Consider the following 27,595-nt stretch of genomic DNA (forward strand, 5'->3'; position numbering starts at 1 on the left):
ACTCAGAAACATCTGTAGAGCAATCTAGCAGCCGGACTGTCGCCAAATTTGGGAGAGTGACTAAGGACGACATGGAAAAGAGATTCCGCGAAGAAAAAAGTAGTACCTAAATTCGCCGGTAAAGGAGGATTTGGCGCTGTTGTAGCAAAAAGCTACCAGCACTTCACTGAAGAAAGGGTCATCAGTCGCTTTTTTCCACTTGCGTGGCCGCATCGCTCCCTGGATCTAACCCCGTGTTACTTTTTCCTGTGGGGTTACTTACAAGGTCTATCTTGGTAGTGTCTTAAACTTGATGCCTTTGAAGGACAACATTTCTCGAACTGTGATGAACATTCCTGCGGACGGCCATGTTACGTTCGGCCATAGAGAACACGGTGTTCAGGATGCAATGAGTTGTCCAGCAGGACGGTGATCACATTGAAGAAGGAGAAGGTTATTTGCTGATTAATTAAACTTTCGTTATTACACTGAAACCTCTGTCTGATTATTCATTCGTGTGTTTGTTAATTGCAGCTGGATTTTATGCAGATTCTTAGCTGTTTTGCTACAACAGCGCCAAATCCACCCCTACCGGAAAATTTGGGTACTACTTTTTTCTTCGCGGAATCTCTTTCCCATGTCGTCCTTAGTCACTCTCCCAAATTTGGCGACAGTTCGGCTGTTAGATTGCTCTACAGATGTCTCTGAGTACCGTCAGTTTAAAAAAAAAAAAACACTCTGTATGTAAGATCCAATGAAACCAGCATTGTCCGTTAATAACATTAATTAATGTAAAAGGATCTCCACACGGTAGACAATGAGTCCGCATCTCTATGGTTTATACAACCAGTTGTCATGTGCGCCTTGCAGATTTCCAATCTCTCAAGATGTTTGACCGTTTGCCTATTCGTCGTCGTTTTTATAATTGCCGCTTGATCCCATTGGACGTTAACATCCTTCTGTCTTGCGTATGATGCCAGCGCAGTGTTGTCAAGGTTCTTACTGATTGTATATTTGTGCTCTTGAGCCTTTGTTTTAAACTGCGCATCGTTGCACCCACATAAACAAGCTTGGAATTGAAACGTTGGTTGTGTAAAGGCACCGAATATATACCCGTTGTTGAATTCCGATCCTCTTTCTTTTTATCGTTTCTTAAAAGTTTGAAAACAGTGGGATTACGTCGGTATACAATACGAAAATTATCAGACCTGGCAGTACATCTATGTATCTTGTTTAAAAAAATTGGGATGTAATTAAGCACTATTCTTTTTATATTTATTCGAAACACATTTTATGTTCTATAGTTAGTGTATTTTTTTGTAACTGAGGAAGATCGTTAAAAGCGATTGAATACGTTATTATTTTATTAAATTTTGCTGGATTGATTAAGGTATAGTTTATTTATGAGTAATTTAATTATTAGTGTTAGTAAAGTAGTGAGTAAGTAATTAGTAGCAGTCTAGTAGTTAGCAAAGCGGCAACGCGACGACATAGACTTTTTCGCAATTATTTAGAAAGTTAACTGAGTATTTGCGGATCTGCAGCGCTGGATCCAGTAGGCCGAAGAATGCGCTGGATCCAGCAGGCCGAAGAATGCGCTGGATTTAGCTGAATTGCTGGATGAGGGATCCAGCAATTGCAATCCCTAGTACTGTACAGTTCAGTACGTCATCGTCTGAAATCACTCGATACGCGTACTGTTAGTAAAATCATTATAAAAATTTTTGCAAAACTTATGCAAATTAAAAGTTTGAGGTACTGTTATTCTGGTTAAAACTTTGAATGAATGTTATTCTTTTCCATGCAATTTTATCCTTACAAGCGTAAAATTAAGCCATAAATATAAAATAGCTGTGTTGGGAACCCCGCGATCTTTGACCTATCGACACAGAAGTTTCGCCAGCACCTCACTGATAACGAGAGAAGCTTAAGTTTAAAATTTTACCTTTTATACACCCAGTAGTTTTACTTTAGGAGTGTCTGTATAAAGAAAAGAAGAATAAAAATACAGCTTTTTTGGAAATTTTTGCACTGTTTGATTGCTTATATTTTATCAGCTCTTTACAGAGCTGAAATTTTGCACACTACCTAAGAAAACAAGTATGATTCTAACGAAATATTCTGACTTACTATAGCTGTTTGCGGGACGGATAAATTGACCTCCGAAAATCGGCCACTGTGATTCTTGTATATACAGTCAGTCAGTGACTTTTTCATTTGAAAATAACAATTTTGCATCCCTGGTGTACAGAAATGGTCTTTACTTTTGCATTTGTACAATTCTGTTTTTTTTTTTTCTTTTCCACTTCACATTCATAGCATTACATTCAACCTGGAAATAAATCATTGAAAAGAAATTAGGACAAAAATGTCTGATTTATACTATGCCCCCTCAATCAGCTTTGTTCTTTTTATTTTATTTTATTTCTAATTTTTACTTTTATTTTTGTTAAATATTATATCTTGTTCATTAGGCTGCAATTTGAAAAAATTAGAGATTTATAAATTTCCACTGTCGTCCGTCTGTCCGTCAGTCTTTCCTTAATCTCAAGAACGGAGTTAGATAGGTGAAAGACAAGACCAGATACGGAAACCATAGAAGCCGGAGTCCCCGAATAACTGTATATAAACATTCGGACTGAACCGAAAGTTACGTGTTTTTAATTCAAAATTTTTAAAAAGATAAAATTTTTATATAAAAGTTAGTAATATAAACAACATAAACTTGCATTTATTTTCCTTAAACCTGACATCTATTTGCTATAAAAATCCAGTAAGAATTTGCGTAACTTTCCCGGCAAGTTAAAATTATGTAGCGCCATCTGTTACGAGATTTTATTTTAAAAATTTATATTATTAATTATTTATAAAATGGCAAAAAGCCTAATTTTGAGGGTAGAGACAAGTTTTATAAAAAAATTGCTAATGCTAATAACGAGTAAAATCATCATTAAGCCACTGTTCAGGGAACAGGACCATTTGACCACTGGTGGACAGACGTAATTTTCTTGTGTAGACCAATATTTATTGGCATTTCACAAAAGAATTAAGGAATTTTACAAATAAGGATTACGATGTATATCAGAATTAACAGTTCGGTGTATTTGTAAATATTAAATTTATCCGTGTTAATAGAAAAAAAAATGCAAAGTTAAAATCTTTCCATTCTTAATATATATTAAATGAAATTATCTACTGATTTGAAAATTTTCTTTTCAGAAATAACGAAAATTTAACATGTGCTAAATAAATTAAAATTAATAAAAATTAGAATAAAAAGTCATAACAAGAACAAAAGTAATTGTGGCAAACATGACAAACATGACCGCAGATTTGTTGGAGAATATTTCTTCATTTAATAACACTAATAATGTTAATGTTTCTTTCTACATCGCTGAGAACAATTCTTCATCGAACTGTACAACTTGTATTGATTTCAACGATAATGTTTCTGAAGCTCTAAAGTCCGCTACAGATAACTTGATGATCATTATGGTACTAATAATAATGATGGCAATGGGTACAGATATATCTTGGAATCAGGTAATCAAGCTTATTTGTGAATAATTTTTATTTAATTTATGCAAAATTAATTAATTTTTAATAAGCATTTAACTTATATTTATAGATCTGGAAACATTTACGAAGACCATGGGGGGTCATCATTGGAGTATTTTGCCATTACGTTCTTATGCCATTATTAGCTTTCATGTATAAACATATTTTTCGATTGGATTCAGAAATATCCACGGGATTAATTATTGTATCTTGTTCTCCTGGTGGTATATTGTCGAATATTTTCAATTATTATTTAGACGGAGACGTGTCTTTAAGGTGTGACCTTCATTGATCATTCCCCTTACGTATTCCTTAATATCGAATTAAAAACGCATTAATTATATTTTAGTGTCACCATAACTGCGATATCTACTACTTTAGGATTAGGCCTGATGCCACTTAACGTTTGGATATATTCGAGAGAAATAACTGCAGGTCGGATAATTATACCTTTTGTCAATATGATAATATCGTTAGTAACAATAACTTCTCCCATATTTGTTGGTATGATCGTAAGATGGAAATTTCCAAATATATCAGCTTATATCACTAAAGTAAATTTAATTATTAATTATATTCTTATATAGTAGTTATTAGTAAGATATGCATTAATATTTTATTTATCCTTTTACAGTGGGGTAGTGTGCTAGGATCTTTACTCTTCCTCATCGTATTCATACTAGAAATGGTTCCTGTCGGAAAAATTATTCATGAAATAACTTTAAAATTAATTTTAACTACAACTCTTACGCCTGCAACTGGTATTATCATTGGATATTTACTGGGTTTCGTTTCTCGAAGATCTCGATCAGTTTGCACTACAATAGCTATTGAAACTGGAATTCAAAACGTGCCAGCTGCGATCACCATCATTACTTTATCTTTCCCTGTTCAGGTATACATTTTTTTTCAATTTAAATATTGAATAATTTGCTTGTTTTAATATAACGAAGAGAAAAATTTCAGGAACAGATTAAACTTATCCTGGCACCATGTTTCTATTTAGTATTTCAAGCCATTATAGGCATTCTTATGTGCGTAATATATAAAATTTTAATAAAATTTCGCAAAAAGCCAGAAATTTCGGGACAAAATATAAATAAAAATGTTAAACATGCAGGTAAATAACTTAAGTGCATTATATGGAAATATTTTCCTGAATTTATTAACCGATTTTCTTTTTTGTAGAAAATTCTTCATTATAGTACATTCGCATCTATCCATGAAGAATTGTTTTATTCAACATAAGGAACACGAGTTCTATCAAGTGCAAAGGAAAAAATTGAAACGAAAAGAAACGTATTTTCAACGAAATCAAGTTATCGTTATACAAAACAGAAGCCAAGCAAATATTGAAAAAAAAAAAAAAATCCAATATTCGATATCAAGGAAAAATTTGATAGAATACTTTAGAATATGTTTTACTTAATAAAAAGCAGTTTTAAGTATTATTTTTGTTAGCAAAAGTAGCATTAACTTATAGATGTTATGGACAAATTGATTAATACGGGCATTATGAATAATGACCAACAAAATCCGGCATTGTAATAAATTTCAGTAATTTATCAAATTGACCGGTCATTACGAATACTGCTATCATCTAGTCGGGCAAAGTGATAATAATACGTTGAGGAATGATCATCCGACATACACTAGCGACATACATCATGATTCCACTGACTTTGCAAACACCATTGTCAAACTTCTAGGCTTGCAGGAAAGCGGCGCTGAACGTCCGACATACATATTTTCGCGTTTAAAACTTCGGCCTCAACTCGCTATTGATACATACCAGATATTGATACGTGTGTTCAAGAACTACCGTGAATAAATAACTAGTGACGTTAACAATCGGCGGCCTGCCGAAGGCTCTCCTCCGGGAGGAATCCGTCGAGAGAACAAACAGTCGCGACCGCCGCCAAATTCGGTACTAAACGCAATACACACGTGCAACTCAGATGCGAGTGCTGATTGGCTAGTGTATGTCGGATGATCATTCCTCAACGTATTATTTTCAGGAGTTTAAGAAGAACCAATGGAGTCAGAACTTTTCACAATCTTACGTATTGCACTTTAAAAAAAAAAAAAAAAAAAAGTGCACGAAAATTTCAAATTTTCTATTCTTTTTCGACTTTTTTCACAGTAAACGAAAAATATTACCGCCAAAAAGATGGTATCTCTATGCGTTCCGTCATTGGCCCGAAATTGGCAGGGATCTTTATGATACACGTGGACATAAACATGGACATAGCCATATCAAAAATTATAGGAAAATTTCTGGCAAGGTACAGTACATGGATGATATAATACTTATATATGACAGTAAAATAACATCACCCGACCAAATACTGGAACAAGCAAATAGCCTTAATTCAGATATCAAATTCACCTATGAGATTGAAAAAGATAAACAAATAAATTATTTGGATATAACAATTAAACGCTTTAATAACCACCTAGAATAAAGAAAACATGAAAAACCATGTAACGCCAAAAAAGTTATAAATTTTAAATCATATCGCCCGATAAGCCGAAGACAGAATATACATATTATGGAAATAAGAAAAATCTATTCTAGAACGAAAAAACAAAAATTTAACGTAAGAATAAAAGCGGCCGGATGGCCGAGCGGTCAAGGTTAGCAGCCTGCCGCCCTGGGGGACCCGGGATCGAATCCGGACGGGTCGAAAAATCCCCAGGAATTTTTCGGGGGGTGGTCCGTCCGGATATGTCGGTCCCCGTCCCTCACCACCCGGCCGCCCCATTGTGGGCCTGGCCGAACCCATAATGGGCTTGCTATAAGAGGCCCTCTTAGTGCCCACTGGGCGGAAAGAGTTAAAAAAAAAAAAAACGTAAGAATAAAAGAAATTGAATCAGTAAACAAAAAGTATGTATTGAACGGATACCCAGGTAAATTGTTAAAAAAGTGGCACGATGATTTTATATTGAACAGATTTCAAGTTAAAAAGAAACAGGAAGTAAAAAGTACATATCATTTCCATATATCAGAGGAATATATAAAAAATATCAAAAAATTTTTTATAAGAACTTAATAAAATTGGCCCCTACCCAAAAAAATAGGTTGTCAGAACTGATGAAAATAGACAGCATTAAAAAAGATCCGTTGGAAGAAGGAGTGGTGTATAAACTGCAATGCTCCTGTAAAAATCCAAGTTTCTACGTGGGAGAAACAAAACGAAAGCTAAAAGTTCGACTATCCGAACATCTGGCTGCAATAAAACTCGAGGTTAACACCTCACCGGTATTTTTTGCATTGTAACACTCATAATGTAATATCGATCTTAATAACGTTAAAATAGTATATAAAGAAAAAAAAATGTGTAAAAAAAATTTAAAAAACACTTTACAATCGTCAGACAAAATAACGCTGTTAATTTGAATAATGGTGTGTTGCCAGCGGAATGCTGGGTAAATCTAATCGGGTATAGAGAGGTTTCATGTCGACATCACGAGTGACGTCATGAGCATGCGCAATTGTCCAGCGCCATCTTTGTGACTCTTTGTGACTTGTTTACGTTTTGTGTGTGTTCACGTGCGCTTTAACTGGAGTTTTTGTGTTGTTTTTTTTCGTCGCGTATATCACTATGGTGATTTGTTGTGTAATTGGGTGTGATGCTAGTTCACTCAAGAACAAAGGAACATTATTTTTTAAAATTCCCGGCATTATTTGTCATCAAGGATCCCAAACTGAGAAGCTTTCACAACGAAGGCAAACTGCATGGCTCTCGAGAATTAACCGGAAAAATTTCAATACGAATAAAGTGAATATCAATACAAGAGTTTGTCAGAAACATTTCATTTCAATATTTACATTAATAAACACTAAGTTATATTTTAAAACCTAAAAGAGTTTACTGATTTGCTTATATTAATTTATTTCGGTATAGTGCATTTATAAATGAATAACTAATGTAATTTCAAGCTTTAGCTACTGCAAACTTATAAACGTTACACGTTAAAACTAAAAGCAAGTAGGCTTATTATATGCTAATTTCAACTAGAAAATAAAGGAACAATTTGAATTAAAAAAATTGCCACAGCTGTTTTTAATTAGACTTTTTTACTTTCAGACATAAATTCTTAGTTAAGAAATACGTAAAAACACGAGTTTTACGTACAAACAAAAGAAAACATATCTTTCCAAGCAATATTATTTCGCTGTTATTCATTACTTTTACTTTTATATCAGGAGAAACCCAGCCACTTGTTAAATAGTTATGGGCCTCTAAAGATTTATAAGCTTTCATTTGTGACAGGGTGTAGAAATTTGTTGTCAAAACCAAATAGTTTATAATGTCACCAAATTCTACTTTCGGCCACAACTCTTGATCTACGACTTAGTCTGATAAACTGGCTTCGTATGGATCGCCTTGACATAACGAAATTTTCTCTTCGTATAGAGCTGCATCTCGTCCTGTTAGACTGCTAGAATAGCCCGCAAGAAAAAAGTCTTTTTTAACTTAATCCATGATAATAGAACTGCAGTATTTTTGTACGTTTAAACTAAAAAAAGACGTCGAACAACAACCACGTGCAAGCTAAGCGAGCGAAAACTACCACAAAAATGGCGAATGGGCGGAGCAAACGTGTGTTTTATCACGTGACATGCGACCTTGAAACCTCTCTATAGGGACTGTAAACAACCAATAAGAGACGGTAACTGACCTTTATGATTGTACACTCTTTGAATGATCATCCTTTTGTACTTATGTAAGCCCTACTGAAGAGGCCAAAGAGAATTGGCGAGATGCATTTAGGGATAAACATCATATAATTAAAAAATTTTTTTCTCTCTATATACTTGTTTGATTTTCTTGACCCGTTGAGAGAATTCTATTTCATTTTTATAAATGTTTTAGAATTTTTAATTATTGAGTCCTCTTAAAAGTCGGAAAAGAATAGAAAGTTTGAAATTTTCGTGCACTTTTTTTGAAAGTACAATACGTAAGATTGTATTATTATCACTTTGCCCGACTAGATGATAGCTGTATTCATAATGACCGGTCAATTTGATAAATAACTGAAATTTATTATAATGCCCGATTTTGTTGGTCATTATTCATAATGCTCGTATTAATCACTTTGTCCATAACATATATATATATATATATATATATATATATATAACAAGAAATCCGATTGATATCAAAAGAAACAAACAATCAGTTTCGCTCTAGAAACATCGTACAGACCAAAAGAGCCCCAACATGACGACTGCCGCGATGCATTACGGTATCGTGTCTTTGACCTTATGTTTATAGACTTTGATACAATGTGTTAAGATGTAGCGCCATCTGTGGAAAAAGAAAGACAACAAACAACTCGCAAACAGACTTCGATTATTATATTAATCAAGCTGGGAATCGATATTACGCTACGTTTAGTGAGATATTCAAATTTAATAACAACTGGAGTTTGAATTTGTGGAAATTGGCAGCAATACTTTCCGAGAATCGACTAGTGTCAGATTACTGAATATGTAGAACTAGCGAACGTACGGATTACCGAGATAATGCTGCATTGTGTAATTTTAATTCATATGTAATATACTAATATTGGGCAACTTGTAGTGGGAGTGACTTTTACAAGAAATTAGAAGCACTTTACAAAATATGCATTTGTTTATATACTCTATGACAATAATACAAGCATAAAAAATTCATCTTTAATTTTCAGCATTTGTTTTGTGTGATAGAATTCTATAATATAAAAGACAGACGAATAAAAGATTGCTCATCAACTACAAAGAACAATTATTAGCAAATTATCGTTTTAAGACTGATAACTGTCTGGATTTTGGACCAGGGTTTTATTTCGATGATCTTAATGATAGGAACCTTTTATATTCTGCATTCAATTAGAATTTTTCCTGTTTTCTTCTTGGAAACAAAAGAGGATAATAGGAAGATGGTGCAGCGAGAGAACATCACGTTGTTTTGCGGAAGTTTCTAGTTTATGGGAATTCAGTTTTAGAAACAGAAAAAGAAATTTAAGTACAATAACAAATAAAATTGCATTTATTATTCTAAAATATCCTGATATTAATTTTAATTCTCGCAAAATTGGCGCATTCTCATTTCGATTATAGAAAATTTTGTGGACATCTCTGTATCCTATTAGTGTCTACAACAATTAATTTTAACTGTTTTTGTTAAAATTAAATTTAAATTTAAGTTGGCTTCGTCCTTAATGGATACGACTAGTGGCAAGGACTGCCTCAGAAATGTTTTTAATGGGTTAATCCCGTTTAAATCTATCCACAAAAATTTCTGTTCCAACTTGGTATTAAATTCATGTAACATTTTTTATTATATAATTTTAATTTATGATATATTTAATAGAAAATTAATTGATCAAATTAAAACATATTACTAAACTAAAATGCGTGTAATGAATATTTATCATTATATTTAGTACAGGATACATTGCAATATGATTTGCCGGAAGAAATAATGAAATCATTATTTTTTCTCAAATTCCTCCGGATGTATAAAAATGCGTTAACTATCAATTCAATTTTATCGTCTTTATAATAGTTTATAGTTAATAGACTATATATATACTTTGGTGTATTGAAATTACGTATTACATGTAAAGAGTAATTGGAATGAAGAATGGAATTCTTTATCAAGTAACATTTACAGGTCTATATATAGTGTTTACTTGTAATCAAATCCGGAATGATAATTCAGGTAAGTAACAAATCCATGTAGGTATACAGAATATAAATAACTTAGCTAATGGCGATTGTATGCGACTTGATACTAAAATAACGTTTAAACGTTTGAATATTGCACATTATTATAAAAATTTACCTGTAATAAATAATATAAATAAATACATTTGAGTACAGGATGTACAGCAATTAACATCAAGAACGTTGAAGTAAACAACCATAAATATAAATGCATCAATGACAATGATTACTTGTTTGGAAATGAAAAATTAGAGTGCCAAGAGGATGGAGCTTGGAAAGGAGAAATACCCTATTGTGGTGAGTTAGGGCTAAGCTTCTATATTATTATTTTCGTACGATATAATTAATAATAATGAAATACATTTAATTTATTAATGAATAAACGATGAATATATTATGGATGAATCGACCTAAAATGGCTATATAAGATAACAATGGTCCACATGCATTAAAGTTGACGAACAGTCGTAACGATTAAAATCATCTTTTACTATATACATAAGTAAGTAATTTTTATATATGATAAGTTATAATTATTAAAATTGCCTTTATTAGAGTCTCTCTCTGATTTTACTTCTCAGCTGTTAAACCCCATATAACAGAAGGAAAATATGGTCGGTAACGTGAATTGTAATGTTATTAAATGTCAAGTCTCTAATCTCAGCCATGATTTCCAATTACGAATCTTTACAGCACCACGTGACCAAGCAAATTTCGATTCGCGAAATACTATCAGACAATTCCGGATTATTGGCCATTTTAGAGGGTGCGAAATCACTGGACATTCCGCACTTTCGGACCCAAATTAACAAACCTTCACTTTCTCAATTTCAGCTCAGCCAATTCCAATACAAGCATGGAAGAATACAACCACTGAAACGAATATTTTCTATGAAAACAAATGTAAGGAATGCCGTAGTAATGAACCTTGGAAGATAATAATATTCGATAAATCATTCTCCGTTATTAAATTAGTATTTGAAGGTAAATTCACCGGTAATCCAATTTTAATACTTAATTAGTAATTAATGTTAATTATATTTTCCAGATAACGAACTCGATGAGCAAGATTGTATTAGTCCGATTGATAATTTATCTATAAATAACAAGACGTACAAAGAAAATATAACAGATTGTATTGATAGTAAGTAACTTTTTATACAGTATTTTACTTTCCTGACTGTTAAATAATAGAGGGAAAAATGGATATCGTTCAAAAGATGATCCCCAAGACACATTTTTGAACTGGGCGGTCCTTGAAATGTCGAGAAATGCAAAAAAAAATGGGAGATTATTTTGTATATATGAACGTTAATGTTTATATGAGCACGATTTTTTCCCCTCACAAATTTGAAGCTTATATGTCAGGGGTGGGCAAGCAAGAGTTCAGTGGGAGCCAAAATGTAGGTTTTGCAAAATGCATGGGAGCCGCAGTTCTATACTGTCGTGGCAGATAGTATGGTAAGGCGCACGATTTTATTATATAATATAAATATAATATAAAATAAATATTGAATTTTTTTAATAAACATATTTTCACAAAGTTATAAAAATAAAATTGTAAAAATAATAATAAAAAACAGAAATTAACACTTTCAGCAAGAGCTGCATGCAGCTCTCGGAGCCGCATTTGCACATGCCTGTTATATGTCCTATGCTTTTTGTCGAAAATTTCTGAAATTTTGCAGGGAGGTTTTTGTGTTGGGGAAATCTCGAGAACAGAATTAGATAGATGAAATCCGAAGTTATATATGAAAAACTTAACTATATAAGAACTTCCGATGCAAACCGAAAGTCATGTTATTTCATTTCAGAAATTTCCCCCGAAACTAATTCCCAATAATTGCACATGCGTAATTGGTGGATTTTATACTGAAAATCGCGCAAATATAATATCTTATACAGTTGAACAGTTTTTCTGCAATGAAATTTCCTTGGTGTAAAATCTACAGCCTCATTTCAAGGGTAGAGCAAGAGGTAACTGAAGAAAGAACGGGAAGCAACCGAAAGAGAAGGAAAATGATTGAAAGAAAGAGGCCTTGGAAAAAATTTCACAAACGCTTAGAAAATTGGAAAGAAGGTTCAAAATTTCGCTTGAACGTGTTCTTCGAATCTTGAAGAAATGTGAAGTGATTCTTAAGAAACAAAGTCTACACCAAAATACACGACGAAGCAACATGATACTCAAAAAACTCTTCTGGTGAAGCTGCGTGATGGAGTTTCAAAGACGTCAAACAATCTCGATGTGGTTGGGGACTACATGTCCTATTTCATTTTTTGACGGAAGTGAATGTGTCGGTAATAATCACTATTCCACTAAAGTAGGTCTAGATGTAGATCCCAAAGTGAAATTCAACGACATTCCAAAGTTTTCTCCAAAGCTTTTGATTTGGCTGGTAATCAGTCCAAAAAGGCCTTCATTGCCCCGCCACGGCATTCCTTCACCAAAATGTATGACAAGGAATTAATTCAGAAGAGTCTAGTATTCTTCTTAAAGAAACAATACTCTGACCATGAATGTCTTCTGGCCAGACATGACTACAGTTCATTATGCTCACGATACAGTTGCCATGTCAGACCATTACTAAATTCGATATATCTCCCATGAAGTCAACGTTCCAAACGTTCCGCATTTGAAACCGATTGAGAAAACCAACTAAAGCAAAATTTCATGAAAATGATTAGAAGATTAAATCAACGAAGTTGAAGAGCAGAATCAAAGCCGTAACTTTCAAAGCTGGCTACTTCCAGAGGTTAATGGAACAATTTAAGACTAAAATTCGATTTGCAGTCGATCGTGAACCTAAATATGTCGTCTGAACGTTAATAACTTTCCTTTGCTCAAAAAACCTTACTTTAAAACAAATAATGTATTTTAAGCAACAAGAGCTCAGGTTTCCCTTCATCCTCGTGATTTTAAGCAACTTTGAAGTTTGTGCAGATTTTTAGTATACATGCCCTTACTTGTCAACAATCAATTCATATTTAACAAAACTCATAATAATTATCAATGTAGGTAGACTGGAATTAATTATTTCAGGATGAGAGGAAGGGTGGACGAAAATGTTTTAGGATTTTCTGGCTCCTACCTCGCCTCATCTTAATGCTGTTTATCGCTTTCAAAATATCCCCACCCAACGGATGACATTTACCTGAATTTTCATGTAACATTAATTGTAAAAGCCTTACTGTCCTTAAATTCTAATATTATTGTTAATTGTCTACTTGGACTTTATTTATTAATAGGACTATAAAGTCCTATTAATAAGTAAAGTTCAAGTAGACAATTAACAATAATATTCATGTAACATTATTTAAAATTCTTGAATTATTTCAGATCAGTTAGTTGTTGTATACAAGTTTATGGATATAATGAAAGGAAATATCACGTTTATTGTGAAAAATTCGGAGAAACGTTACGCAATTTGTGGAATATTTATTTATTCGAAATCAGGTAAGGGTCTTTTCAACATAAAAATTATTATTATTATTATTATTATTTTTAATTTTGTTTTGTTATTTTAAAATTTTTTAATTGAAATTTTTTTTGAAAACCGCAAGCCGAATAGCAACAACATAATATAATATAATGAAAATTCTTGTAATATTACATCACTTTTACTGTATATTCAGTGATATAAGCATCGTATTAAGCAGGTAATATCGCATCTAAAATGAATCTGTAATCAATATATAACAGATCCATGATAGATCTGTTATAAATTCATTACAGATTTATAATATGCAATGTGTAATATATCTATTACAAATACAGATTATTACAGACATATTACAGACAGATAGATATTAAAGATCTATTGCCTGTTGCTCTTTGCCTGTCGACTATTTCATATTAGTTATTATAGATCTATTAGCGATTTATTATAAATCCATTACAAATCTATTATAGAATTTTTAACTATTGCCAAATGCCCATTGTATAGTGTCTATTGTTTTTTGCATGTTACCTATGGCTATTTGCTTATTATCTATTAAAAGTCTATCAAAGATGTATTGTATGTTTTATAGCTCTATTATAAATATTTTATAAAATTTTCTTTAAATTAATTGTCCATTAACTACTGCCTATTGTCTGTTATAGAATTTTACAGACTTAAAATAAGCCTATTCAGATTTATCATAATTTATTACAGATATATTATCCATTAATTTACGATAAATCTATCACAGATTCATTATTGATTTATTGCCTATCGTATTGCTTATTTCTGATAAATGTATATATAGGTCGGTAGATTCATCTACCAGCCTACATATAGATTTATTTATTTATTATTTATTCCCCTCTTCCTAGACCTATTATAGATCTACTATCATGCAAAAAAATAATATAACCTGCATGCTCACAATAACACATTAATATCCATTAAATCCAACTACACACGGATTTTTTGGAATACTGAGGAATCTTTACTCTTACATAGCATTTTATATGCCTTGTCTCTCTTTAGTTACAACAATAAGTAATAAAGTTTGATAGACAGGACATCTAAAGATTATGTCTTTAATATCTAATCTGTAAAAACTCCAGCGACTAATCAGGCGGTCTCCGGAACTTGAACCGAGGAACTGCAACTCAAGATTCTGTTAATATGTTGTGTGGCGGCTACTAGTCCCGGTTTGTCGCTGCGACTGTCCCAATGGATTTTCTTGTGGGCTATTTACTGCATAGATAGTTCTTGCCATTATACTTCCGGTCAATAATGGCCAAAAGGGCTTTACAGGCCCAATGTTGAGTGATTTCCCCCTCCCACAATCTGTTGTTTTAATGCTATTGTTTTTATAAAAATTTCTTAATACTGTATATATATTTTTTTCACAAATAATGTTACAAAATCCAGCAACGAGTTGTGTAACTTTTCCGGCTATTAAAAAATCATTTTTACGGTATATTTTAAACTCAGTATAATAAATAAAATTATGTCTGGCGCCACTGTTATGAAATGTTGTTATACGAGGGCTATTTTTTAAATAAGGTCCGTTTTTTAATAAGAAGAAAAATACTGTAAATATCGTTAAAATATATTTTTTTCTATATTCTACATACTTTTATCTACTTTTCTACATAATTTCCATTTTGTTTAAACATTTGTCATACCGCTCAACAATTTTTTGAATTCCGACTTCAAAGAAATCTGCCGCCTGTCAAGAAGCCCAATCCACGACTGCAGTTTTCACTTCTCCTTCGTCGTTGAAATGTTGACCACCAAGGAACTCCTTTAAGTATCGAAACAAGTGAAAATCACTGGGTGCAAGGTCTGGACTGTGTGGATGATCGTATCGAGTCAAAACGATAAAGCACTGTTTAATCTTTTTGTTTTGTGATCGTCAGAAAGCAGTCTTGGAACGCACCGAGAAAACAATTTTCGATAATTCAGTTTCTCCGAAACAATGGTATACAAAACTGATCTTGAAATCTGTGGAAATTCAATTGATAACGTTGAAATCGTGAATCGTCGGTCCTCTCGAATTTTGTTATCCACATCACGAACCAAATCTTCAGAAATCAGAGAAGGTCGACCAGGGCGTGGCTCATCATGCACATTAACTCGCCCATCCTTGAACATTCTTACCCATTTTCGAACTTTACTGTCACTCATAGCATTATCACCGTAAACTTCACAAATCTGACAGTGAATTTCCGCTGCTGCCAAGTTTCTTGCATTCAAGAATCGAATAACAGATCGTATCTCACAGTCGGCGGGAGACTCAATTTTCTTAAACATTTTAAACTTTTACAGCTCAGCATACAGACAGACGATATGGCTGCAAATGGCGTCAAAACGCGCGCCAAGCTTGCTCGGAGCAGAAGCATATGCATACTGCCGTGATTGCGCATTATTCTCACTTTTATTCACAAACGGACCTTATTTAAAAAAATAGCCCTCGTACATTTATTTTTATTTTTAATTATTATAAAATGACAAAAGAGTTAATTTTCAGGAGAGTGATGAGTTTTATAAAAAAATTGTAAACACTAATAGCGATTAACATCTTTATTAAGTCCGACCTCTCTCGGTATATAACATATGACACCCCACTTTTTTGACCTTTAACCACCAAAATTTAATAGCATCAGTGCCCCTTATACACAAGTTATCATGCGAAAGTTTGATTCGTCATAATTAAACTATCGAAAATTTCGAAGAAAATTGTATAGGTTTTACTGCTTTATTGACAGAAGAAAGGTGCCTCATTTCCTCAATTAATATAACAAATGGATTTATTATACCGAGAAATGTTACTGCGTTAAATTATGGAGAATATGGATCATTTAATTGTAGAGAAGGATTTCTGCCGAATAGGAATCAGCACTTTTACTGCGGGGTGACAGATATATCGGCACAAATCCCTCAATGTCAACGTAAGTTAACAAATTATTTGTGTCATTCTCTAAGGAAAATCTTTATTCAATATTTTATTTTTCTTAATTTGAATTTTAACAAAGGAATTCAATGCAAGAACACTCCGATCAAAGTAGTAAACGGAATGTGGAAAAATTGGAACAAAAGTCAAAATTATTATTTTGAAGATGAAATTTATCTTGTTTGCAATAAGGGTTATACATTACTTTACAGAATAGTTAATAAATGCCTGAAGGATGGAAATTGGTCTCATACTTCTGCAGTTTGTTTAGGTATGTAATTGTATCTTTTCGTCATTTATGAAGTTTTAATGTTAAAATAATTGCGATTTTGTACAGAAAAGAAACCACATCAGAGCATACCGAAGCATTTGGGTGAGTAATAATAGAATTAAACTTTAAATATGTCAGATTAAATTGAATATCTTTTCTAGTTATTACAATAGGAATCGTTGTTACACCCGTGGTTTTTATGGTATTAGTTGCATTGTTTATCCTATCTAAAAACAGGTTAGACGTTTTTGTAATACATACATTATTAAATCCCCTAAAAATTATAAATGATCATAAAATTTTAAAAAATAATATTAATAGTTTTGGATTAATTTAATTTAGGAAGAAAACAGTCCACTCTGTTAAAGAAATAAATCAAATAGATGAAGATTTACCTTCGCTTCCATTTCCTGAACGAGTGATGAATTCATTATCATCTTCAACAAATATCAACGATGATGATGATGGATCCTTATATGAAACGATAAATATTCTCCACGATTCTAACGCGAATATAACAGAAACAACAGCAAATAGTATTTTAAGTGAGTTCAATGATAGAATTGATATATGTAATAAATTATATACTTCTGTTTAAATCATATTTTAAGTAATTTAATTTTACAACGTTTTAAATATCTGTGTGTGTGTTTTAATTGTTATAAACAATGTAAATTACAGTTATTCATTATTATATTTATTTATTAAATGCAATAAAAAAATTCCAGCAATGAATTGCATAACTTTCTCCGGCAAAATTTAAAATTGTGGTGGCGCCATCTGTTATGATATTTTATTAAAAACTTTTTATATTATTAATTATTATAAAATGGCAAAAAGTTTAATTTTGTGGGCAGAGATAAGTTTTATTTTAAAAAAATTGTAAATGCTAATAACTTGTAAAATATTCGTTAAGTCTGACTTCACCCCAGATAAGACATTTTACCATCCCTCTATCTCTCCACTCCTTCGACCTTTAACGGTCAAAATTTAATGGCATCAATCACCTAATACACAAATCACAAGTATTAACTTCAGACATTTTTCTTCGGGAGAATTTTGGGGAAAATATTTTCTTATAAAATATTAATGTACTGTACGCTCCCTATTAGTGAGAGCTCTTGGCAATTGCTTTTTTTGCCGATAAGATAACGCGCTACTGACTATAGAAATGTTTCAATATCACATTATATGTGAGCATATATTATGAGTACCTTAAAGACTCTTATTATTTATAAATATTTTAGTGTTTTATTGTAACGTTCATTACCATATATTATTTTAGTCTCTAGTGTTAGTATTTACTGACACATTCCATGCTAAAGGTTGCAATTCCATAAGAAAAATGTATACTGTCCACCGGAAGCTACAAAGTTCCCTTGTGCCCAGCAAAGGTTGCTCTAAATAATACTTTTTAATGTCGAAACAAATGAATTTTAATTTATAAAATTAAAGGAAATTTTTTAGATTTCTTCGTTCTTGTAGGAAGCTGAGGTCTGTATTTATCGTGAAAATTTAACTCCTGATAATTCACTTCACAGTATTCATTTTCTGGTACAGTTTCCTCCATTGATTCTTCGAATTCCTTGGCATAAGCTATGGTTTCAGTTTTTGAATCCGATAAGCTCTTCTTTCTAAAACAATTTTATAATTTTTGTTATGAATAATTATGAAATTATTTTGATATGTAGTTTCAATTTTTTTTAAATATTCTATGTACAATATACTATGTCAGCATATATAATAATTACAAATATCTAAATTCAACTCTAATTAAATTATTAAATACATAATGAATTGATATATATTACAGTAACTTTTTACCTGTGTTTAAATATGGTGAAAAATCCAATCAACAATGTAATTAGCCCAATTATAACAGCCATCAAAATTATAATTACTAAAAATAAATATTATATTTAATCAAACATTTAAAATTTAATTTCATTATTATTTACTTACCTAAATACTTTGGAAATTTCTTCTCTGTAAGAAATATAAATTATTTTAACTGCAACTATTTCGTTATTTTAAAAAATAAACTATTTACGTACCTATACAAGCTGCATGAGTATGGGACCATTCTCCGTTCTTAAGGCATTTAATACTTCCAGTGGCATTTAATTTATAACCAGGATCACAAATAAGACGAAGTTCGTCTTGATAAAAATAACTTTTTGTTCCATTCCAATTTTCCCACAGACCATTTAATACTTTCATTGGAGAACTTTTGCATTGGATCCCTTCATAAAAATTTAATGAAAGTAATTAAAAATAAAATAAAATTTCACACAAAAGCTGCCTGAATAGTTTACTTACGTTGACATTGAGGTATTTCATTCGATATATCCGTCACTCCACAATAAAGATATCGATACCCATTCAGTTGAAATCCCTCATTGCAATTAAAGGACACATAATCCCCGTATTTTAACGAACTGATATTTATCGCAGAAATATACCCATTTGATGGATATAATGATTGAATGGGACATTTTTCTTCTGTTGACGGAAATAAATTGTCAATTTTCATTAAATATTTCTTATGAAAAAGTGTTTTGAGCTAAATCAAATTATGCGGGCTGTTTTACATAAGGGGTAGTCCATAAATTACGTCCATTTTTTTTTTTTTTTGAAATATTTACTCCCCTTCCCCTCTTGTCCCAGTTTGTCCAAGTTTCTATAACCCCTTTTTCTTTTCGGGCGTTCAACAAAATATTTATCATTTTATGTAGAAAGGAAACATACAAGAAATTCTGAAATAAATATAATAAAATACATGAACTGTGTAAAAATTCAATGAAATAAACTGACGCCCACTGAAGCTCAATCCGCCTCTTCCCCTAGTCCGACTTATCTTAATATGTTTCTTGTTTACTGTGGAAATAGTGTTTTACGAGTAATGAAGGAACAAAAAAATTAATTTTAATTTGATATAAACATCAAAATAAAAAAAAATTCTGAGTGATTCTAAACGTGAAAAAGGTACTTGCCTGATTTTGAATAAACGGAAATTCCACATACTTCAAAGTAACGTGAAAATTTCCTTTTTAGAGTAAATTTAATGTCCTTATTCATAACGTTTTTAAATTCATATGTAAATTGTACAGTATCTGAAATAATGAAAATTGGGTTTAATATTTTTATATAATGGCATCAGTATAATTCTTTATAAAACAAGAATATAAATATAAAATATATCAATAGATGAACTAAAATTCATAAAAAGTTTAAGGGATTTTAACTTACTAAACAAAAAGTATTACTATTAATTCTTTAAGTATCTCCATATTAATTTTTTTAAATACTAGAAATAATTAAACAAATATTAAAATAAGAGCACAACAACACAAAAATGGTCATGGTTTTTCTCTTCAAGGATCCTGTTTAATTTAATGTAATACATTTAATTTTGCGTCCTTAGGAAATAGATAAACAAATAATTTATATGCGAAAAATGATAAAAGATTTATTGACTTACTTTGTCGACAACTAGTTTTATATTGTTCTTTGTATACATAGCTATTAACACTTAAATTCACGACAGGACATCCAATGTCATCTCTGTTCGCTAAAAGATTAAAATTATCAATAAATTAATTATTTGTATATAGTAGACTCCGCTTATTTTAATCACATTCGAACTTCCCTAAACTGATAACGTTAAGCGAAGTAAATAAGGCTACAATTAGTAAAAATTCTGGTTTAGTTGATTTTAATATTAAAAGATTATATTAAAACAATTAATAATTGTTTTAATATATCCTTTTATAATTCATAATTGTTTTAATATATATTCTTATATCGAAGATTTAATAATTATAATTATTATGAATTAATTCATATGTATTGTTTGTCTGCTACCAACTTCAACAACAGCTAATGTTTAAACTATTGCAAAAAATTAACGATTTTTTTTGCGATTAATCTTTAATGTTTAAAGCAGTGATAAGACTAGTAACAATTACGTGTTATCTTGCACATGTTGGCTCTTATACAACGAAAAATAGCTTTATATACCCAAAGATAATGATAATAATAACCAAATTGCAATGACAATAAGGAGAGGTTTTAATTTATGTTTTGAAACATGCTAATTTTGATAATATTAAGCGATTGATAATAAAATCAGTGATTTCGATGAGCGGAGTCTACTGTAGTAATAATTTTAAAAATTTACCTTTAAACAATATTCTAATAGCTGAGAAAGATTGATTATTTACTTTTATCTCCCAAGACGTGTTATCACCGAATTCTACACATTGACTGTAACTAAGTATTACTTTTTTGTCATTACCGTCTTTCCAAATCTCCGTAGGGATTGTCCTAGCTGAATCAAAGTAAATTATCTATTATAGGAAAAAATACAAAATATATGTATGATTTCATTTTATTAAAATTGAATGTAAAAGTATTGTTACGTGACATTTTTCTTGCATAGTTCAGTTGTACTGCACATTTCTACGTTAGCTAAATATAAAGGAAGATGTCGGTTTAAATTCTCAAAAAATACACGTATTTCCTTTTTCGTATATTATATCTGTGGCACGCATTTACTGTTAAGTTTTCAAATGTTGATTAATTAGAGGAAACGTTTTAATCGATCGACTTAACACATTATTTAATGAAATTTCCTTCCATCGGAAATACCATACTTGAATATATTTAATGAAAATGTTTATTATACATAATTCTGTTTTACGCTATTAGTCCTACATATTCTATATAAAAACATTATGATAATATCAGTTATTTACTATGGAATTAACAAAATATTAACTCACCACAATAGGGTATTTCTCCTTTCCAACTTCCATCATCTTGACATTCTAATGTTTCATTTCCAAACATATAATAATAATAATCCTTGTTACATTCGTATTGGTGCATGTTATCATTAAAAAATCCATTTTTGATTGTGATCGGTATACATTCTATAATTAAAAATATTAAGAGAAAATTCGTATGTCTGGCATTTTACAAACAAAATTGCTTCTCTAAAAACAATTTTACACATATTTAGATGTAAATATATTAAAGTTTTAAATTAATTATTTACTTGAGTGATTCCGCACTTCTTTACTGACAAAAACTAAGCTTAATCCTGTAAATATCATTAATTGATTGATAATTCTTTGGCACATTCGTAAAGGAATAATACGCGTACATATACGATATAATTGTTAGAACCAGAGCGAAATTCTATAACGTTTATTCTGATATACTCATATTTTCCGACGGAAAAACCTCGACTTTTTCCTTCTTCCGTCAAATCACATGATACTATATCCTGTAATTTACATTCTAACAAATGTTATATAAATGCTTAAATTTTATCATGTTCAATCGTAATGTTAATTTCGATTTTTTAATTTTACGGTGTATATGCTACTATATACAGTAGATAAATAAATGTTACGTAAATAAAAAATTGTTTTATACATTATTATGTGTATAAACAGAGAGGTTCTAGTACTCTCCTTAAAAGGATGCGGTGCCAATAATTGGATATATACAGGAACCGACTAAAAGACGTAATCGGATTTACGAATCAGATGACGTAATTGATATATATAACCACTAGAAAATCCAGCGACGAGTTGTTAAGTTTCTTGGCAGTATTTTAAACTGCGTGTGAAGCGCCGTCTGATATGATATTTTATTATTAAATATTTTTAAATTTTTAATTATTATAAAATGGCAAAAAGCTTAATTTTGAGGGTACGATGAGTTTTTATATATAAAAAAAAAAAAAAGTATAAACGTTAATAACGAGTAAAATCGTCATTAAGTCTGACCCTACTGGAGATACACAAGACCTCCTTTATCTTCCCATCCCACGATCTTTGACCACCAAAATTTAATCGTACCAATGCTCCTGATATGCAAGTCACCATGCCAAACTTCCTTTCTTAATCTTTTCCCCATCCTGAGATATTAAGCGAAATAGATGCCAATACACACACACGGATTTTTTTTTGCCATTTTTTGACTTTTTTTTTATTCAGTCAGTTTCAAAACGTGGAGATTTGCAAAAAACTCGGAGGGTCAAATTTGACACGATTCCAATACTTTCCATTGTTATGTAGGGGAAATACGTACAAAATGACATACGGTTTTATTTTAGGTTCATAACTCTTTATTGGTAAATCACAGCACTGTCATATTCTACACCAATCATCTTTGGTTCTTGCCTATGAAATATAATAAACATTTATAATATAAAAATAATAGAAAAAAATATTGTTAGTTTAATTGAGATCAGCCAAAATTCATTTTGTCCATATGCTATGGACAAAATGGCATATTACGTAAGGACAAAATGACATACACGTAAAAACTATAAAATTACTGACAAAGTTCACAAATGAAACGGTTGGTTCTTTTAGAAACGTCAGCGCAAGAAGCGTGAGCCCAACGCAAACAATTTAAGCACCGTAACTAGTCTTCTCCAGGCTTAGATCGGAAAAAAAGATTATTGCAACATATGCAAGGACAGTCATCATCATCTTGAGAGTTTTCAGGAAAATTTTCTTCTTCACTGTCTTCTTCAAGTAACGTTTTAGTAACGTTTCGTCTCCTTTTCTGTGGCGGAGCTCATTTTTGATTTAATTGCCTTCATATTAGGAGTAGAAGTTAAAGCTAAACAGGTTTGTCGAGTCTTTGGCTTACGTTTTTCTTGACCACTTATAAAACGTCCTTTTGGGACTGGAGAAATCTCAATAGACATAGAAAGAGTAGAGGACGATGGATGTTCTTTAGTGGCATCAGATTAATGATATTGAATTCAATGAGTTAAAAAAAAAGTTCTTGTTCAGTGTTTGCTGATGGAACCTGAGATGAATTATCGGCTTGTTGTTCGGTAGGTGCTATTATTTCAGCTGTATTATTGTCGTTAGGTGTGACGGCACGGGATCTCTGTAGCTGATATTGAGGTTGTGTAGTTGCAGCAACCTGAAGAATGCTAGATACAGGAAGCAAAAATGATTCATTTTGCTGCTGTGTAGATGGCCCAGCTATGGAAACTGGACCAGGACTTGTTTGCTGATGACGTTGCTCATTCGGGGTGTCTTCCAGCAGCGGTATGTTTGTAGTCTCCGCAGGCTCGTACATATAATCGGGAAACATATCAGGATTTAGACGCCAAATACCAGTGCTTTTAAATCCATGAGAACCATTTCGCACTGTAGCTGCCTTGGCATATGCTTCGTTGAACAGGCCGGCTATCTGAAATTATGTAACAACACGTCCATGATGTGCTTTCAGCCACTTGGATATTTCTTGGTTAAAGTAAGTCTTCAATTGCGCAAAAAATAAAACATCAAGAGGCTGCATACGATGAGTGCAATGTGGGGATAGACAAATAACAATAATATCTTTTTTTCGCATATTCTAAACTTTCAAACCCTTTATGACTTGCATGTCCATCGACAATCAAAATTACTTTATCGTCAATAGATGATTTAACAAAACTTTGAAAATGCTTCATCCATTTCAGATATATCTATTGTCATCCACCCTGATTGTTGAGCTACACCTAAAGTGCCAGGTGGAGCTTCGTCGACTAGTTCATTTTTCATATTCTTCCTCGGAATATCATCATCTGCGGGACAAACGTACCAACGGCATTAACAAACAAACAACAGTGGTAAACGGACATAATGACATACCTATGTCATTATATCTGTTGCCTATGTATGTCGTTTTGTCCATATAACGTTGTATTTATTTTATAATTTTGTTTTTTTATAAGATGATATTTTTAATGAAAAAAGTTATTTAAGTGCAACAACAAATTCTTGAGGGTTGAAATAAATGCTATACAAATAGATAAAATAGTGAAAATCTTACCATCTATACAAAAACTTGTTGCAAGGAAAAAAACTCGTAACGTATCAATGCTTGTCGTCGGCCATGACACCCGGGCGAATGAGAGGAGTGCGTTCACGTTTTGACAGGTTAATAAAAGCCGCTTGGATAACGTGGTGTCGTGGTCAGTTGCGCGCTTGAGACCGCCGATTTCGAATTATGTTGACTATGTCATTTTGTACGTATTTCCCCTATATATAACAACCGGAAAAGTAAAATCAAAATTACAAAGGTTCGAACCTACATCACGTAACTCCAGTACCTAGCACCTTATCCACCTGACTAACGCCATTACAAGGACTTAATAGCTAAACACTCAATTTTTACAGGATCTTTTTTTGAAAATGCTTAAGAAGTGGGCCCTATTGTCTGAACAAGAAGCTGTCTGTGTTTACGGATACATGTTTACCAAGTTTCGTTCGAATCGGAGACACGAACGTCTTGCCCTCTTCTTGTAAATCTATGAGGAAAGTTGTATAATAATATCGACGATCGAGGTAAAAGTCAACGGTATGTGATCACAATGCAATTGCGAATGAAATTTTCAGTTTATTATGCAATATTTACGAATTTTATTTATTGTTTTCGTGTTTTAATTTATTATTAGGACATTTAATTATGTTTCTTTTACCTTAAATTATGTATATTTGCTGTTTTAAGTTTATCGAAATGAGTTTTGTTTAACGTGTAAGAATGAATTAATTGGCTTTTCATTGCTTCTAATGGCACAAATTGATTCGAAGTTCGAATTGTCTCCTAGAATGAATTAAATTCGAAGTACGATACTATTGTACTTACAAAATACCAGAAAACTCCAGGTGACTGATACAGATATTGACACAAAAGTTTTATTAACTAAAATTCAGTTAACATCGCGACAGGCAAGAAGAATTTAAAGTATAAAATATTAAAATACCTGACAATAACTAATGCCAAAATTGTAAATTTTACAGAAAGTAGCCTCACGACAAAACTGCTAAAAAGTAAGTAAATAATAATACAAAACCAAATAATCAAATATACATTGTACCAGCATTCTAAACACATTTTCTTATTACGAAAAAGAATAAATACAGAAATTATAAAAACCACAAGCTATAAATCTATGTAAGTAAAAGCATTAAATACAGAAATCTTAACTAAAAAACTGAAATATTAAATAAATATAGTAACAAATATAACATAGTAACATAAAAACTCATGCAAAAATTTCATCAGCAACAATTTCTTCTACAGTAAACGGTCACCATCAGAACATACGCAAACTGTGTAATAACACACCACGCAAAGCAGAAAATAAGTAAAACAGTAAATATCAGAGCTAACATCCAATTTACAATTTTATAATGAAATGCATTAAAATTGCCAAAATAAAAACAATCGCTTACTAAAAGTACAAAAAATCCAAATTACTGTAGAGGTAAGAAAAATAGTGAAATAATAATAAAATATTGTAAACCAAAACTAATAATCACACTTAACATTTCATAAAACAACCAACAAACACCAGTAAATATCAATAGGTAAGTACTAAAAAAGTTTTAAGATATCATTTTAAATTCCTCATATTTGGATATCACCTTAGCACCAAAAGAGTTCTTATCATGTTCTCTTCTAATTAATCTCCTAAATATCTCTGCTTTCAACTTTTTTTTCTCAACTAGATCTGCAGTTTTTACACTCGCAGAAAAGAGTTTCAATTCTTCTTCCTGCCATCCTTCTTTTCTCAATTGTTCTAAGGATCTCCTTAACGTACATCCACCATAACTAATTACATACGTAGATAGTAGATGACATTTCCTCCAATCTTCTCTTCCTACACTCCTACTTTTCTTTGCCTTTTCATTTTCCTCTTTCTCCTTCTGTCTTTTCCTCGTCTCCAATTTTTCACTCACTTTTTGTCTTTTTCCATCATTTTTTACTTCACTCCCTATTCTTTTCACTGCTTTATCCGTATTGTTTTTTACTTCTTCAAATTTTTTTTCTTTTCTTCCAATTTTCTCTCCTAACTTCTTTTTTTCTTTCATATAATCTTTGCTCTCCTCTACTGTCTCTACCTTTATCTCTTCTACTGAAGTATCTATTATTAAATTATTTTCACTACTTCCTACCGACTTTACCTCCACCTCCCATTCTACTGTTTTATCACTTCCTTCTGTTTCTGTATTCTCTATATTCATATTTCCTTCATTTATTTCCTTTTCTCCTGTCCCACTTCCTGCTTGTCTACAATCTTTCTTTCTATGTCCTACTAAGTTACAAATTAAACATCTTATTTCTGGACACTTACTTCTTATATGGCCCTCTTTAAAACATTCTACACACTGCCTAACCATGCCTGGATAATTTACTTCAATTATTCTATCCTTAACTTTTATCAGGTTTGGAATTTTCTTACTCGTTTCAATCAATAATATTCTTCTTCCGGTAAGTATCATAGGAAACTCTTTATATGTCTCTTCAAAGTACGTTTTTACGATTCCATATTCTTCAACTAACCTGTACACATCTTCTTTTTCCATCTCACCTGGCACTTTATTTAATACTATTCTCTTACATTTATCGTCACAGCTTTCTAGTAATAAAAATCTATTATCTATTTTCAAGCCTTTTTCTAATACGGTCCATTTATCTTCCGGATTCTTCATCGTCACTTCTGTCCCTCCAGGTAGACGACAAATCTGAGCAATTTCAGCCTCTTTGATCACTTCGCGGATGGCTTTAACCAAATCACTCAAGTTAAGATTTTTACGTAATACTCTGAATGACTTCTTTCCCGGAAGAACGGCCAACCTCTTTTCATCAAAATTCAT

At 31.6% G+C, this 27,595-nt stretch overlaps 3 protein-coding genes across 4 annotated transcripts; 1 reads left to right on the plus strand and 2 right to left on the minus strand.

Annotated features, from left to right (window-relative positions):
- Positions 1 to 3,278: 3,278 nt before the first annotated feature.
- Positions 3,279 to 4,894, plus strand: LOC136970273 (hepatic sodium/bile acid cotransporter-like). The gene is made up of 6 exons (XM_067264694.1): positions 3,279 to 3,522; positions 3,608 to 3,813; positions 3,887 to 4,091; positions 4,172 to 4,432; positions 4,504 to 4,657; positions 4,726 to 4,894. Exons 1-6 carry the CDS (start codon positions 3,292 to 3,294, stop codon positions 4,740 to 4,742), a joined length of 1,074 nt encoding a protein of 357 aa, XP_067120795.1. The 5' UTR covers positions 3,279 to 3,291; the 3' UTR covers positions 4,743 to 4,894.
- A 13,393-nt stretch (positions 4,895 to 18,287) lies between these two features.
- Positions 18,288 to 22,072, minus strand: LOC136970274 (complement receptor type 2-like). Of its 2 annotated transcripts, none has more exons than XM_067264696.1 (10): positions 21,973 to 22,072; positions 21,698 to 21,847; positions 21,094 to 21,262; positions 20,395 to 20,484; positions 19,907 to 20,026; positions 19,233 to 19,415; positions 18,968 to 19,156; positions 18,876 to 18,899; positions 18,731 to 18,813; positions 18,288 to 18,543 (listed from the first exon to the last, which is right to left on the minus strand). In XM_067264696.1, exons 2-9 carry the CDS (start codon positions 21,731 to 21,733, stop codon positions 18,734 to 18,736), a joined length of 891 nt encoding a protein of 296 aa, XP_067120797.1. In that variant the 5' UTR covers positions 21,734 to 21,847; positions 21,973 to 22,072; the 3' UTR covers positions 18,288 to 18,543; positions 18,731 to 18,733. The 2 variants fall into 2 exon arrangements, with proteins under 2 accessions (XP_067120797.1, XP_067120796.1); XM_067264695.1 differs by having other exon boundaries at positions 21,094 to 21,243; positions 21,973 to 22,066.
- A 4,251-nt stretch (positions 22,073 to 26,323) lies between these two features.
- On the minus strand, positions 26,324 to 27,595 carry LOC136970237 (calponin homology domain-containing protein DDB_G0272472-like). The gene has a single exon (XM_067264662.1). It carries the CDS (start codon positions 27,593 to 27,595, stop codon positions 26,324 to 26,326), a length of 1,272 nt encoding a protein of 423 aa, XP_067120763.1.

Source organism: Centruroides vittatus, unplaced genomic scaffold (assembly GCF_030686945.1).
Source record: "Centruroides vittatus isolate TY-2023 unplaced genomic scaffold, ASM3068694v2 contig_19, whole genome shotgun sequence".
In the NCBI taxonomy this organism is placed as follows: Eukaryota; Metazoa; Arthropoda; class Arachnida; order Scorpiones; family Buthidae; genus Centruroides; species Centruroides vittatus.